Source organism: Carassius carassius, chromosome 29 (assembly GCF_963082965.1).
Source record: "Carassius carassius chromosome 29, fCarCar2.1, whole genome shotgun sequence".
Classification (NCBI taxonomy): Eukaryota; Metazoa; Chordata; class Actinopteri; order Cypriniformes; family Cyprinidae; genus Carassius; species Carassius carassius.
In genome coordinates, this window is record NC_081783.1 from 4281387 (window position 1) to 4293790 (window position 12404).

The window sequence follows — 12404 nt, forward strand, 5'->3', positions numbered from 1 at the left end:
ACATGATACTTTATTTTATGCATTAGTTTGCAAGATCGATGTCACACTTTAGTAGGCAGCCTTCTGTAAGTTTAAATCAATTTCTGCACAGGTACGTAGGCTGCCTTAACATCATGACTATTTCATGACAAAAACTATTTCCATCATTAAGCAGAAAAAATAAAATAAAATCACAGAACAGAACACGCCTTTTATAGGTCCATAAATACACTTAACAAATTGTCTCAATAAAGATGTGACAATTTGCAACAACCTGATAATTAAATTGGCTCTTTTCCTAAAAGGACAGTTCAACCTTTTAGTTAAAATCTGTTTCCAATCTACATTCACGTGCTTTATCGCTGTGTTAAACATACATGTCACTCAAACAGTGGGTGGGCTGGACTAAAATGATAATGGACCACTCCTTGCTCCACCGTTACCCCCGCCTTCCTTCTCCAGAGAAGTACTCCACAGCCCAAGCCCAAACTCTGCCATTCTCCATAGCCCGGAGTTACAAGCACACTGAGAAAACCCAGCACGAACGTGAGAGGAAGAAAGAGACGGAGAGAGCAAGTGACAAAGTAACTAATAAAACCAGAAAAAAATAAATAAAGTGAGGCTTCGCGCCTCGAGAAAGAACGAGAGTACGTTCAAGTTTAGTTTAGAAAGCGTGGTGGAAAACTTTTCTGGGCTGTGGCAGAAAGCTGTGGACCGCGGAAGATGCCAGAGCAAAGGTGTTGAACTTTAACAGGTAGGTTTGTAGCTATATATCTCTTGAAGTTACTTAGTAATGCAGTTGTGGCGTGCGATGCGCACGTTTAAAAAGTAGGTTATTTTTCCAGAGTACTTCTCCAGAGACTGCTTCTTGATTTATTATATGCTCAACTATGTGTAATAACGTTATATATTTGTTTTTTTTGGTTTATTGTGTCAGCTCACAATACAAACTGTGTTGAACATGAAGAGGGTTGGGTGGGTGTGTTTCTCTATCTGCGCATCTGTTGCGCACGTTTTTCCCCAACAATACTAAAGTTTGTCATTGTTAAGAATCAAGCGTTTAGTTTCTTAAACTTGACCTACTAAATCACTCTGAAGAAACAGGATTCACAATTAAGGCAAATTTTCTGGGGTTTTGCATGTCATGCAAAAGATACACCCAAGTTAAAACAGTGCAACGTGGATAAGAAGGTAGCCTGACTTTGGTTGCATGACTTTGCCCACGCTGTAAAATAAAATAATATAGTTGGTTGAAAAGAAAGCTATCTACTCATATTTTATTTATGTATTATTATAATTATTTTTGTATATAAAAAAAATGATATACAGTGAATTAAACTCGTGTCACGTTTGCGTAGATTTATGCCTTTCCCCTTGAAAAGGAGCATTATCCTGCCATACCAAATCTGGTCATAGCTCAAGATTTTTGGACAACGTCATCACATATTCTTACACTGTGGGTGAATTGTTTTCTCATATTTCACTTTTTTATATATGTATGAAATGTTAATTTGTTGGAATCATTTTTGTTAGCCTTATAAAATGTGATGGTTGGTTTTAATTTAGTTTGCAAGTCTTATAACATTTTGCCTTGATTTTCTTAACCTGGAGCCCTGGCCAGGGTGTGTGTAGTGAGTAAGAGGGGTGAAGGGAGGAGGGGGTAATGGAATGTAGTGGTTTGGAAAGACTTACTAATTGAAACCAGGTTTGAAGCGCACAGGGAGAAAGTAAGGCTTGCTATGGAGAAGAAAGAACGAGGTGTTTTATTCACGCCAGACTGCGGCATGACTTTAGATATAGAGCTGTTTTGCAGGAGGATGACTGAAATTTTGTTATGTAAAAGAATAAGAGAATGAAAGGAATAGATAAAGCGTAAGGAGGACAAAAAGGGGGGGAGTTGCAGATAAGCGCTGATAATTTGGAGATGTGTATGGATTGTTGACATCCAAAAATCTGTTTTGCAGTTTATCTGATTTAAGCTATCTTTTAAAAACATTTGTGAGCAGATTTTTCATCAGAGGAACATTCGGAGCCCATCCCCATTTGTCCTGCCACACCCAAATCTTTCTTCTGTAATTTCAGGACCGATGAATCTATAGCAGACTAAAGCAGTCAAACAGTAATAATGTACAGTTTTAAAGTTGTGCTAGAGCAACTTCAAAAATAAAGTTAATTTGAATTGAATATATATATATATATATATATATATATATTTATTTATTTTTTTATTTTTTTATTTTTATTTTTTTCTGTATGTGTTGTTGCCGTATTCATGTTTAGCAATTTCTTTCAACCTTGGTTGTATTTGAAGGTTACAGTGTGTTTTGTTTAAAACAGAACAGAGTTCTGCTTGCTTATCTTGATTGTTTTAGGAATTGAATGTTGAATATAAACAAAGTTTTAGGGTCCGTCTGTCATTTTCTGCTGCAGGATTGTCCTGGAAGTTTACAGTGGAGGCAAAACTTTCTCCTCCTCTGTGTTGATAAGTCCGATTAGTGTGTACTCTGTAGGACCATCTATTCTAGTGTGAAACGGAAAGAGCCTGGACTTGTGCACACTTCCTTTGTCATTTCCTTAAAAGCTTGTCGAGGACTTGCGGTGACAATGCCATGGGGAGGAGTGGCAGGCTTTTGTAGCGGAGCGTTTCACTTGCTGTTTGTTTGATTCTCACATCTCAAATCTATTTGATAGTTTTTTCTGTAAGGGCACCGAATGAAAGAAATCAGTTCTCCGTGAAATTGTGATGATGATCCATCAGAGATAAGTTGTCAGCACGGTGCCTCACAGGATGTCGGGATCATTTGAAGAGTTCTGAAGTATGAAGCCTGAACTTGTATTATCTTAGTACGTGTCTTCCTGTTCAGGCAGACCCTGGAGTTCTCATCATTCCATGGTTGAGAAATACTGGCTTGAAGCTAAAACAGAGACATTGGACAATACACTATCTGTTTGCCAATATGGCTCTGAGTCAGAGTCAGGCATTCATATTTCATCATCTTCCATATTGACAGAGTTGTGTTGTAAGAGTTTGGCACACGTGCCTTAATCATTTTTTTTTTTTTTATTGTAATTGTTGGCACTTCGAATTTGCCATTTACTGACTTTTTTTTTTAAAATAGGCCTACTTATTATTATTATTATTATTTTTTATATTTTTACGTTTTTGTACGATCGCAATTTTGAAATTAATATATGATTTATTCTACATTTTGGACCTCAGATAGTCAGATTTCTTTTTGTACGTGTGCCTATGACTCATGATAAACTGTACTTCCATTGTATTTATGCAATTCAATTTAGATTACTATATTACATTTGTTTTCAGCCTTGAAATAGAAGATACGGTCTGCGTTTCATTAAAGTTTAGTATCCCATGACAGTAAGATGGTTAGGATTCAGTGTCTTTTCAAGGCTGTTTGTTTTTGGCTAGACTTTAATGCTTCAATTATGTATGAGTCCTCTTGTTTTCAGATGGTTACTTTTAGAAATGACGTGCTTCATATTCACAAACCATAATTTAATGAAGCAGCAAGTAAATGGGTTATATTGTAGCCAAGGTGAAATACATGCACCAACTTGCGTGACATGTTATTTCCTGTTAGCCACACCTGGATTTGCAGCATGATATAATGGATTAAATATAGATTTAGGTTTATTGTGCACTTTTTTTATTGACCAAGTACATTATGCAAGTGTGTTTACTGCTAACTAATATTACATATCAATGAATAACAATAAAGATATGCACTGCAGTGACACTTGATATGTTTTCTTGGTTCCAGTGAGTGATGTAAGAGCAGCTTGTGGATGATGAAAGTTGCACACCTATTTAAAAAAGTTATTTTTAAGACAAAGCACATTGCATGATTGTAGTTTACTAGTTCTAATGCGTTCCAAAGTGTGCTGCAAGGCGATTTAATGATCGGCATGTCTTGACGTCGAATAAGTGTTTGACTACAGCTCATACTACATCGCGCCATTTCAGTAATGTAGGTATGCACATTTACTTGTTTACAACACACCAAGGATAGTGACTGCAGAGGTTAGATGGTTCCATGTGCAATCTACGTGAGTTTGTTTCTAGTTGATTGTTGATCTAGTTGATAGAAAAGCAGAGAGATTGATTCAGACTTATTTGGACGTTTCAAACCACATGCCTTTTCACTTCTACAAAGCGCTTGGCAGTGGTGACACAGACCTAACTATAAAACCAGCTGATGGAAAATGAAATATAATGCACTCCGAGCTGGTAAGAGAACCACCTTGCCATCAGTCATTGCTGTGTATTTGATTGCTGACTCATATCCTCTGACTCGGTTTGAAAAGTCTTGTTAACAGGATAATCAAACAAGTCAGAATAGACAAAAACGTGACTCAGTTCAAGTGAAAGCCTTTAGCTAATATACATGTATCTATATGTATACGTTTAAGACTTTATTATGTTATTTAATGCGATTCACCACAGCAGGTTTTTATGGTTTTATCTTTGACTTCTGTTTGTTCCTCTAAATAGGTGATATTTCCACAAAAGATTGAAAGCGTACGTCTTTGCACGAGAGTTTGGTCACTTGTGGTTTTGAATTGAGCGCATGTGGAAGTAAAAGTGGAACTTTTAACCAAATGGTAATTATCCGTTTTCATGTATGAGCTCTCGCTTTGTCAGAAATGAATAATGAGCATTTAATCAAGAAATATGACTTGCACTTGTTGCATTAAACTTTGTATCCTGTAATTTGCTTTGGAAAAAACGTGTCTGCTAATGGGCAGGCAAACCAAGCAACTCCTGTAGGCAAAGCCAAAGGCCACAATTTATGTTACTGCATTGTGTAATGGCTGACTGTATGTGTGTGTGTCTCTTATTAAACATTACAACCCTTTAATGGAAAAAGTGTGGCATGAAACGCTTACAGTGGCTTTTCTATAATTAGTGGTCTGGTTGTTTGCCCAACAATTCTATCACTTATCTAACCCGCGATGTTGCTGAATCTTTATAAATTTAGATTCATAGTTGTACAATATCTCCCATTTGCAATGGAGCACTGAGCTTTCAAACTCTTTTTTTTTTATGACCTGTTTTGCTGTGCATTAATCAGTGTCATGAGGCGTTCCTATTAGTGTTTACAAAATGTGGATTTAAATTTTTTTTAAATGACCCTTCTACATTGGCTGTTAGTTAAAAACCATGAAAGAATCCCCTGTTTTTGTACCCAGCTCAGACCCACTGGGTGATTTGAGTGGTTGGGTAGAGAGTAGGACATTGCTTTGGAGTTAGTCACTGCAGGAGAGGCTGGGCTCTCTTCCAGTTGGCCTGACGGCTCTATCAAGGAATGCGTGTGACTGGAGGCCTGGGTGGGGCTCGCAGCTCACTGTGCGCTATGTGCGGGCTGAGAGATGGTGTGTGTGTAGTTTCTCATTGTACGAAGGGTGTGTCCCCTACTTTGGATTTGCGATTTTTGCAGTCTGTGTTGTGCCATAAACTCTGCTCCTTTTAGAGTTGCACAGTTGTTGCCAAATGACCTCTGCCAGATGGAAGCGTTGCGGTGTCGTCTAACACATTTTTAGTCCTGTGATTGTGGTCACATTTTGTTCTAGTCTTTTTCATGCCCAACAATACGAGCTATATATAAGTGTGTATATTCTTTGAAACTGACTTTTTTTTCCCTTTTTTTTTTTACTTTAACTCTGTCTGAAATATTTTTTTGCTCGGCTGGCTCCACCTTTAGTGAGGTGACAGCAAACTTGATACAACTAAGTACAGGGCTCATAGATGTCACCCGGTTTGAGTGTACACAGCTGCTCTGCCAAATGTTGTTCTTTGCAAACAGTGTGACAGCCTCGTCCAGACTGGCCTTTATCAGAGCGAGCCCATGACTATTTCAGTCACAGCTCAGAAATAACCATCCGTTAATGAAACAACAGGGTAGTGAGAGGTTCTAGCAGTGGTTTCCAAATAAGACGTTGGAAGGAGAACATCTTTTTTTTTTCTACCTATGCCGCTCCACAAACCTGTGAAGAACAGTTTACTTTAAAATAGCTGGTCATTTTCAAGATGTATTGTAACTCCCCAAATGAATGCTTTTGTAAATATTTAGAGCAAAGGTTTGCCCATCCTTTTTGAATGGGACAGAGAGGTACTTTAAGTTTTAAGTTGGGATAAATATACAGTGTTCTTGGGGCAACTTTAAATGATTACTTACTATAGTTGTTTTCTAAACTGTGTCCATAACAGTGAAATAGTACTGAAGAGAACTGATATCAGGGCAGGCCCCCGCAAGCATGTACCTGTCTGAGCTGATTCCAGCATTTGTTTGCAGTGCTAGTGTTACATTAGGACTTTACATGCTTTTCTGCTGTAGGGGAAACCTCTCAATTTCAAGTAACCACATCTGTGATCTGACCCAAGTCGTAGGGTTTTATTACATTTACATTTATGCATTTAGTAGACACTTTTATCCAAAGCAACTTACAGTGCATTCAGTCTATAATTTTTTTTTACCAGTATGTGTGTTCCCTGGGAATTGAACCCACAACCTTTTGCGCTGATAACGCAATGCTCTACCACTGAGCCACATTATTATCATTCTGAGTTATATTATTGTCAACGAAACCACATTTCATTGCTCTTTGTCACAGTGTTCACAAAAATGCACATGTATCTTGTCCTGTCATGCATCGTTGCTATAAAGGCCTGAAAGACATGTTTATGAAACTAAACAAATTCCCAACATTTCTCTAGCCTGGACTGAAAGGCTTTAAACAGATATCTCTTTGTCCTCGGCCTCCTCCATGCAGAAATTATCAGACGCTAAATTGGACGAGAAGCCACGGGACAGCTTCAAAGGCCATGGAGTGTGAAGGACAATGCCACACTTCACAAATGTAAACAATGTGCATTAGTGCTAATGGCACTTGCTCTTTAAAGTTTTTCAGTTGCGGGAGTCTTATATTAGGTGTTTTCGTACAAAGTCATTTGACTTAGTCTTGAAAAAAGCCTTGCAACTTACGACTTGAAACGTCGTAAATTGAACAATTGAAACGTCTAATTTTTGAGTAACTAGAAAAGTACATTATTAGAGCAAATACTGCTTGATAGAGAGTAGTTGTTTTCCACCTGAGTTGACCGTCTAAACCTTTTTATTAAATGAAACAATAATGGACTGAGGAAGATAAGGGTAGAAAATGAAGTTTGATAATTTGGTTTGGGTGAAATTAAATGAGTGAAATCACTGCGTAGTTTAGCCTCCAGTGTCTTCAGCCATAACCATGTGACTTGAGGAGCTTTTAGGCGATCGAATGAGGATTTGCACATGATGTTTGCTTTCCTGTGAGAGAAACTTACTTGAACTTTATTTTAAATGACAGTTTCATGCCATTGGCATGGTTACTATGAATGGCTTCATTCCTCTTAGGTTTTAAGTTTACGGTCATCTTGAATTACTTCTTAACAATAAACGTAGCAATCAAATGCCTAGATGAGAGTGTAAGAGTTTGACTCACTCATATGCGTGTGTAAGGCAACAAAAAAATTTTGAAACACAGTAATATCTGACAGTGACTAGCAATTTCACTCTGTCTGTAGCTGCTCAAAAAGATTCCCAGTGTTTAGAGCACAGGGTGGATTTGCAGCCATGTGAAGCTGTTTATTTTGAGGGAGTGATGCTGTTAATAATATTTAACAGTAATTAGTTATCAAACTTAATATTTAAACACAAAGGTAATTGTGAATTTCAGTTGTCAGACTAGTCAGATAATTATTCAACAGCAACATCCAGAGTAAACGTTTAAGCTTGTGCAGACACGTGTACACTTCTGTCTTTGGTTCTTGCAAAGGAAAACTCCCCGTCCTGTGCGCTCGTATTGTAACCGTTTCAGCCGCTGTCGCCCTCTTAGGGCAAACCAAAGCATAAATCCAACTAGGGTGGGGCTGCATTTTTAAAGGAAATAAGTTCAGTCTGATCCACTAGCTTAAGGTCTCAAAACCATGCAAGCCAACCTATTATTATTATTAGACTTTTTGCTTTAAAAGATAAAAGTGTGATACTTGAGTTGAATGTACATTTTGTAATTGATGGTTTTGGCATCTGTCTGTTGATGAATATTTACTGATATTACATCTGATTTCCCTCTCCTTTCTTGCTTTCTTTCAGAATATAGAGGAAGACGGGAGAGAGTTTCAGCATTAGCCTTGGCAATTCAGTAGGTTCCCTTATCCATTAGTTTGACATGCATAAAAAAATTGCTTTGACAATGGATTGACTGAAAGCATAAGCAGTTACACCCACTTGTCTTTCAGCAAGAATTGTTGGGTGTATGCTATATAACCTAATAATGATTAATATGCAAAAAGTTGCAGCTTATAATGGGTTCCCTCCACTTTTCAGGTCCTCTTGGTCCTTTTTTACTAACATAATTAAAATCTGTGGGATTTCCTTTTTTTTATAGTTTTATTTAAATCTTACACTTTCCATTATGATGCTCTTTGTTGCTAGACCTCAAAGTTTGATTTGCTTAAAAGGTCCCGACTTCAATTCAAGAGTTCCCAGAGATGTGTTCTATTTCAGTGCTGAAGTCTTATGATCGTACAAACACTGGAGATATTTTGAAGCATCTGCTTACATGGATCATATCAGATCATATGATTTTGGGTACGAGCCATCTGCTTTAAGCAAGTACCCTACAGTAATGCTCTGATAGTGACATGGTTTGTTCTCTTGTGAAAGCTAAAGGATATATCACTTATACAAAGAAAGATAATCTGTGCTACACTTGGTGTCAGAGTTGTTTTGAACCCAGTCTCTGTGGTTAAGAGAAAGTAAGGGTGGGAAATGAATATGTTGGGCAATGTTAATGTGACTCTACTGCCTCTTTGGTCCATGATAGTTCCATGTTTCAAAGACACATCTGCCTTTTATCCTTTTTTTTTCTTACCCTCCTACTCAGTTTGCTTCTCCAAAAGTGCACTCTGAGGAATCTGTCAGATTTGTGACAACAACCACTGTGCAAATAGTACCGTGGGCTATATAGGTTTAAAAAAATGTATAGTGGTAGAGGAATGTTGATAGAGGGAGTGGCATCATGTTAAGAGGCAGGAGACAGACCAGGCTGGGAGAGAAATAATAAGCTTTTGCACTGCTTGCTAGGGAGTTCTTAAGTACACAGCAATGTAGGTTTTCCCCTTTTCCTTTTGTAAATATCAGCTTTAGCCAACAATAATAAGGAACTTTTTAGTCTTGGGTTTCACAGCTTTCCACCCCTGTGGACTTTCACTGGTTTCACTGAAATTACATTGATGTCTTAATGTCTATTAAATGAAAAATATTGTGCATTATTCTGTTGCATGTGATGCTGACTAATCCTTTTTAAAGCATTTAGAATTTGTTAACAGTCACATAATCAATGTAGATTTAATATGAAACTAACCTTTGTCTAATTCCAGTTACAGCAACAGTAAAATGTGTTAAATTATTGTAATTGTATTACAATAATTTAATTGTATTGTTTTCTCCTTAGTGTTGTTTATAATGTTAAAATGGTCTATTCTTTTAATATATAACAGCCTCTAATAGTGCTTTAGTATAAATAGAATATTTTGTGTTCAAGTCAAACGCAGGGAAGCACTATTGACTCTCTCAAATGATCTGCTCTGTACTATCCTGTCTTTTGGAGTATAATGGTCGATATGGACACTAGGCTTCTTTCACCCCAATGGGAAGCATATTTAGTGTGTGGTATTTATTAGAGTGGAGAAAATGACTTATTCATAGTCATTTATGAATAATCAGTTTTCAATTTCCAGAACATTTACATGTATGCATTTAGCCGACACTTTTATCCAAAGCGACTTACAGTGCATTCAGGCTACACATTATTTTACCAGTAACAAAACACAGAGTGTGTATATTTTAAATGCATATCTTGATCTTAAATTCATATACTGTATCTGTTCAACTTTGTTAGTGTTTAGATACTTGCATATAGATGAATTCCAAACTAATAGACTGACTAAAAGCAACTTTACCAATTTATTTACATCTCTAAAATTCCTTGATAGCTGCTGAAATAATTTTTATAGAAAAATAAAATAGATTTAACTTTATTTATCATTAGCTTCACGAATGGTTGAGTTACACCTAAGCTTTGAATATTAGCAATGTGGTTTTCTCATTTTATTTTGAGTTGTGTACATTCCTTCAGTAATCCACTAAGGTCAGGGTCAGGCTTATTTCAGAAGCGAGTATACTTACTATTTTGAATCAAGGGAGTATTTGGATTTCCTGAATAACTCTTACATCCCACCAATTCATGATCACATGAGACAAAGCTTTTTCCATTTGCATTTCTTAGACCCTGTATGGCATTCTGGAATACTTTATTCTGACAGATCAGTCATGTTATCGAGCAAACAGATATTTTTGTGTAATGAGGGATGAGCTATATTTTTGGCTGTTGTCCATGTCAACATAATGAGACTACTACTCTTATCTTACTTGGCAACAAAGTGGGACTTGGGACAAATTGACTACACAGCACTTGACTTGAGTTCTGCTTAGATTTTGGTATAGCAAGACATTGATTTATTTATTTGTATTTTTTTTTCTTTGTCATTGGCAAATGTTTCCATAATTAAAATAAACTAGTGCAACACATTTGCCAATGTAGTGCCAATGTAGTGTGTAGTGAAATATGAATGTAGGTGTTTTCATATCCAAGAGGTCCTGTGTAATTACAGGGGGGATGATTGTGAGTGGGTGATATCTCTAAAACAAAGAACTTTCTGTGTTGAAAGCTGCAATTGCAGGCCCATGTCAGCTAAAAAAAAAAAGCTCTGAAGCAATATTCATCAAGGAAAGACCTCCCAGATCTTCAGGCAACAATCTGATTTTCATTTCATGGACATCAGATTTTTAGATATTTAGATACGTTTAATCTGTGTGTTAAACTGAGCTTAATGCATTTAGTGACAGGTTATTACTCTTGATTTAAAGCTTTCTCTCCTCACGCGGCTTAGTGCTTTGTTTTGATGCTGAAGAAAACCATGGTATAAAGATAACTCCGTTCTTGCTAGAAAGATGTAGTTAAACCACTGTTTAAACCCCAAACAGAAATCAGGCTTGTTTACTTTCACTTTGTTGGAGACTATATTGCCATCTGGTGGTCTCAATTTGACACTCATTTACCGTTGTTCAAAAAAACAACAAAAAACAAACCCGTTTTATTATTATTATTATTATTATTATTATTATTATTATTATTATTATATTTATGTATGAACATACTGTTAAACCTATCTGTGAAAGGTTCATCTGAATGCAAGACATTAACTTACTTTCTTTTTTTTTTAAGGAAAGAACAAGGGCTGACACGGTCCACACTAGGGGACAGGTGAAGAAGTAACACATTTAGAGGTATACAGAATGAAAAGTTAGATGTGATTTAGCTGTGATGTTATAAGCTATATGCAATTTACAGCAAAGCACTGCAATTTTCATTTTATTTTTTTTAAATGTTTTTACATTTTTCAGTTACTGAAAATGCTAAGCACTTTTTTAACTGTTTATAAGGTAATTTCTCTTCAGAAAAAAACTTATGCTCATTCAGCTTGAAACTTTATAATAGTCACCATATGTATTTGGTATTGTGTAATTATTTAACTGTTTTACTCTTTCATTTGTGTATTTTATCATTTTATTTTATTAATTTCTCATTTATTTATAAGATGGCTGATGAGCAGGACACAAGGGAAGTGCTTTTCCCACAGTGGACGGGCACTGATAAGCTTGGTCTCACCATAGAACAAAAAGGTCAAGGAGAGATTTTTGTCAAAGAGGTGAAAGATGAGTCCCCTGCTGCTCATACTGGAAAAGTATATGAAGGTATGAAGTCAAAAAAAACCCTGCAGGTTGTAATGTAATGTGCAAACATTTATAAAATACCAAATTTTAAAATACAGAACATTTCTCAAATGTTTTGATTCTCTGAACAACATTTCTCACACCTTTTTGGTGTTTTTAAAAGGTTTTTTTAATGAACTAATGATCATGTAGGTCTTCCAGATATAATTTATCTATTGTAATTCATTTAGTTTGAACATACCGTGTACTGTTTTTTTTTTTTTTTTTTTTGTCACAGGTGACCAAATTGTGGGGGCCACCATTTACTTTGATAACATGAGCTCAGAAGAAACGGCTGAAATATTAAAGACTCTAAATCGACATAAGGTTGGACTAAAATTACAAAATAAGTCTGGAGACAAGTCGCCTTGCCGTTCTCCAATGGGGACACTGTCACGGGAAGGACGTGGAGGGTTAGGAGGTTCTAGTTCAGACATTCTTCTGGTAAGGTGGCCTCGTAAATTGTAGATGTTAGTATGATCAGTACTTCAGTATTTAACAAACTACATTTAAATGAAATGTTTTACACATTTC

At 36.3% G+C, this 12404-nt stretch overlaps 1 protein-coding gene across 1 annotated transcript in view; it reads left to right on the forward strand.

The window, feature by feature from the left end:
* The first annotated feature begins 460 nt into the window (after positions 1 to 460).
* The window catches only part of LOC132109444 (neuroblast differentiation-associated protein AHNAK-like), a 32882-nt gene continuing 20938 nt past the window's right edge, over positions 461 to 12404 (forward strand). Inside the window, exons 1-5 of the mRNA XM_059515512.1 lie at positions 461 to 733; positions 8127 to 8175; positions 11323 to 11384; positions 11696 to 11852; positions 12109 to 12314. Coding sequence (XP_059371495.1) covers positions 11696 to 11852; positions 12109 to 12314 — 363 coding nt within the window. The 5' untranslated portion in view covers positions 461 to 733; positions 8127 to 8175; positions 11323 to 11384. The remainder of the gene's footprint in view (positions 734 to 8126; positions 8176 to 11322; positions 11385 to 11695; positions 11853 to 12108; positions 12315 to 12404) is intronic.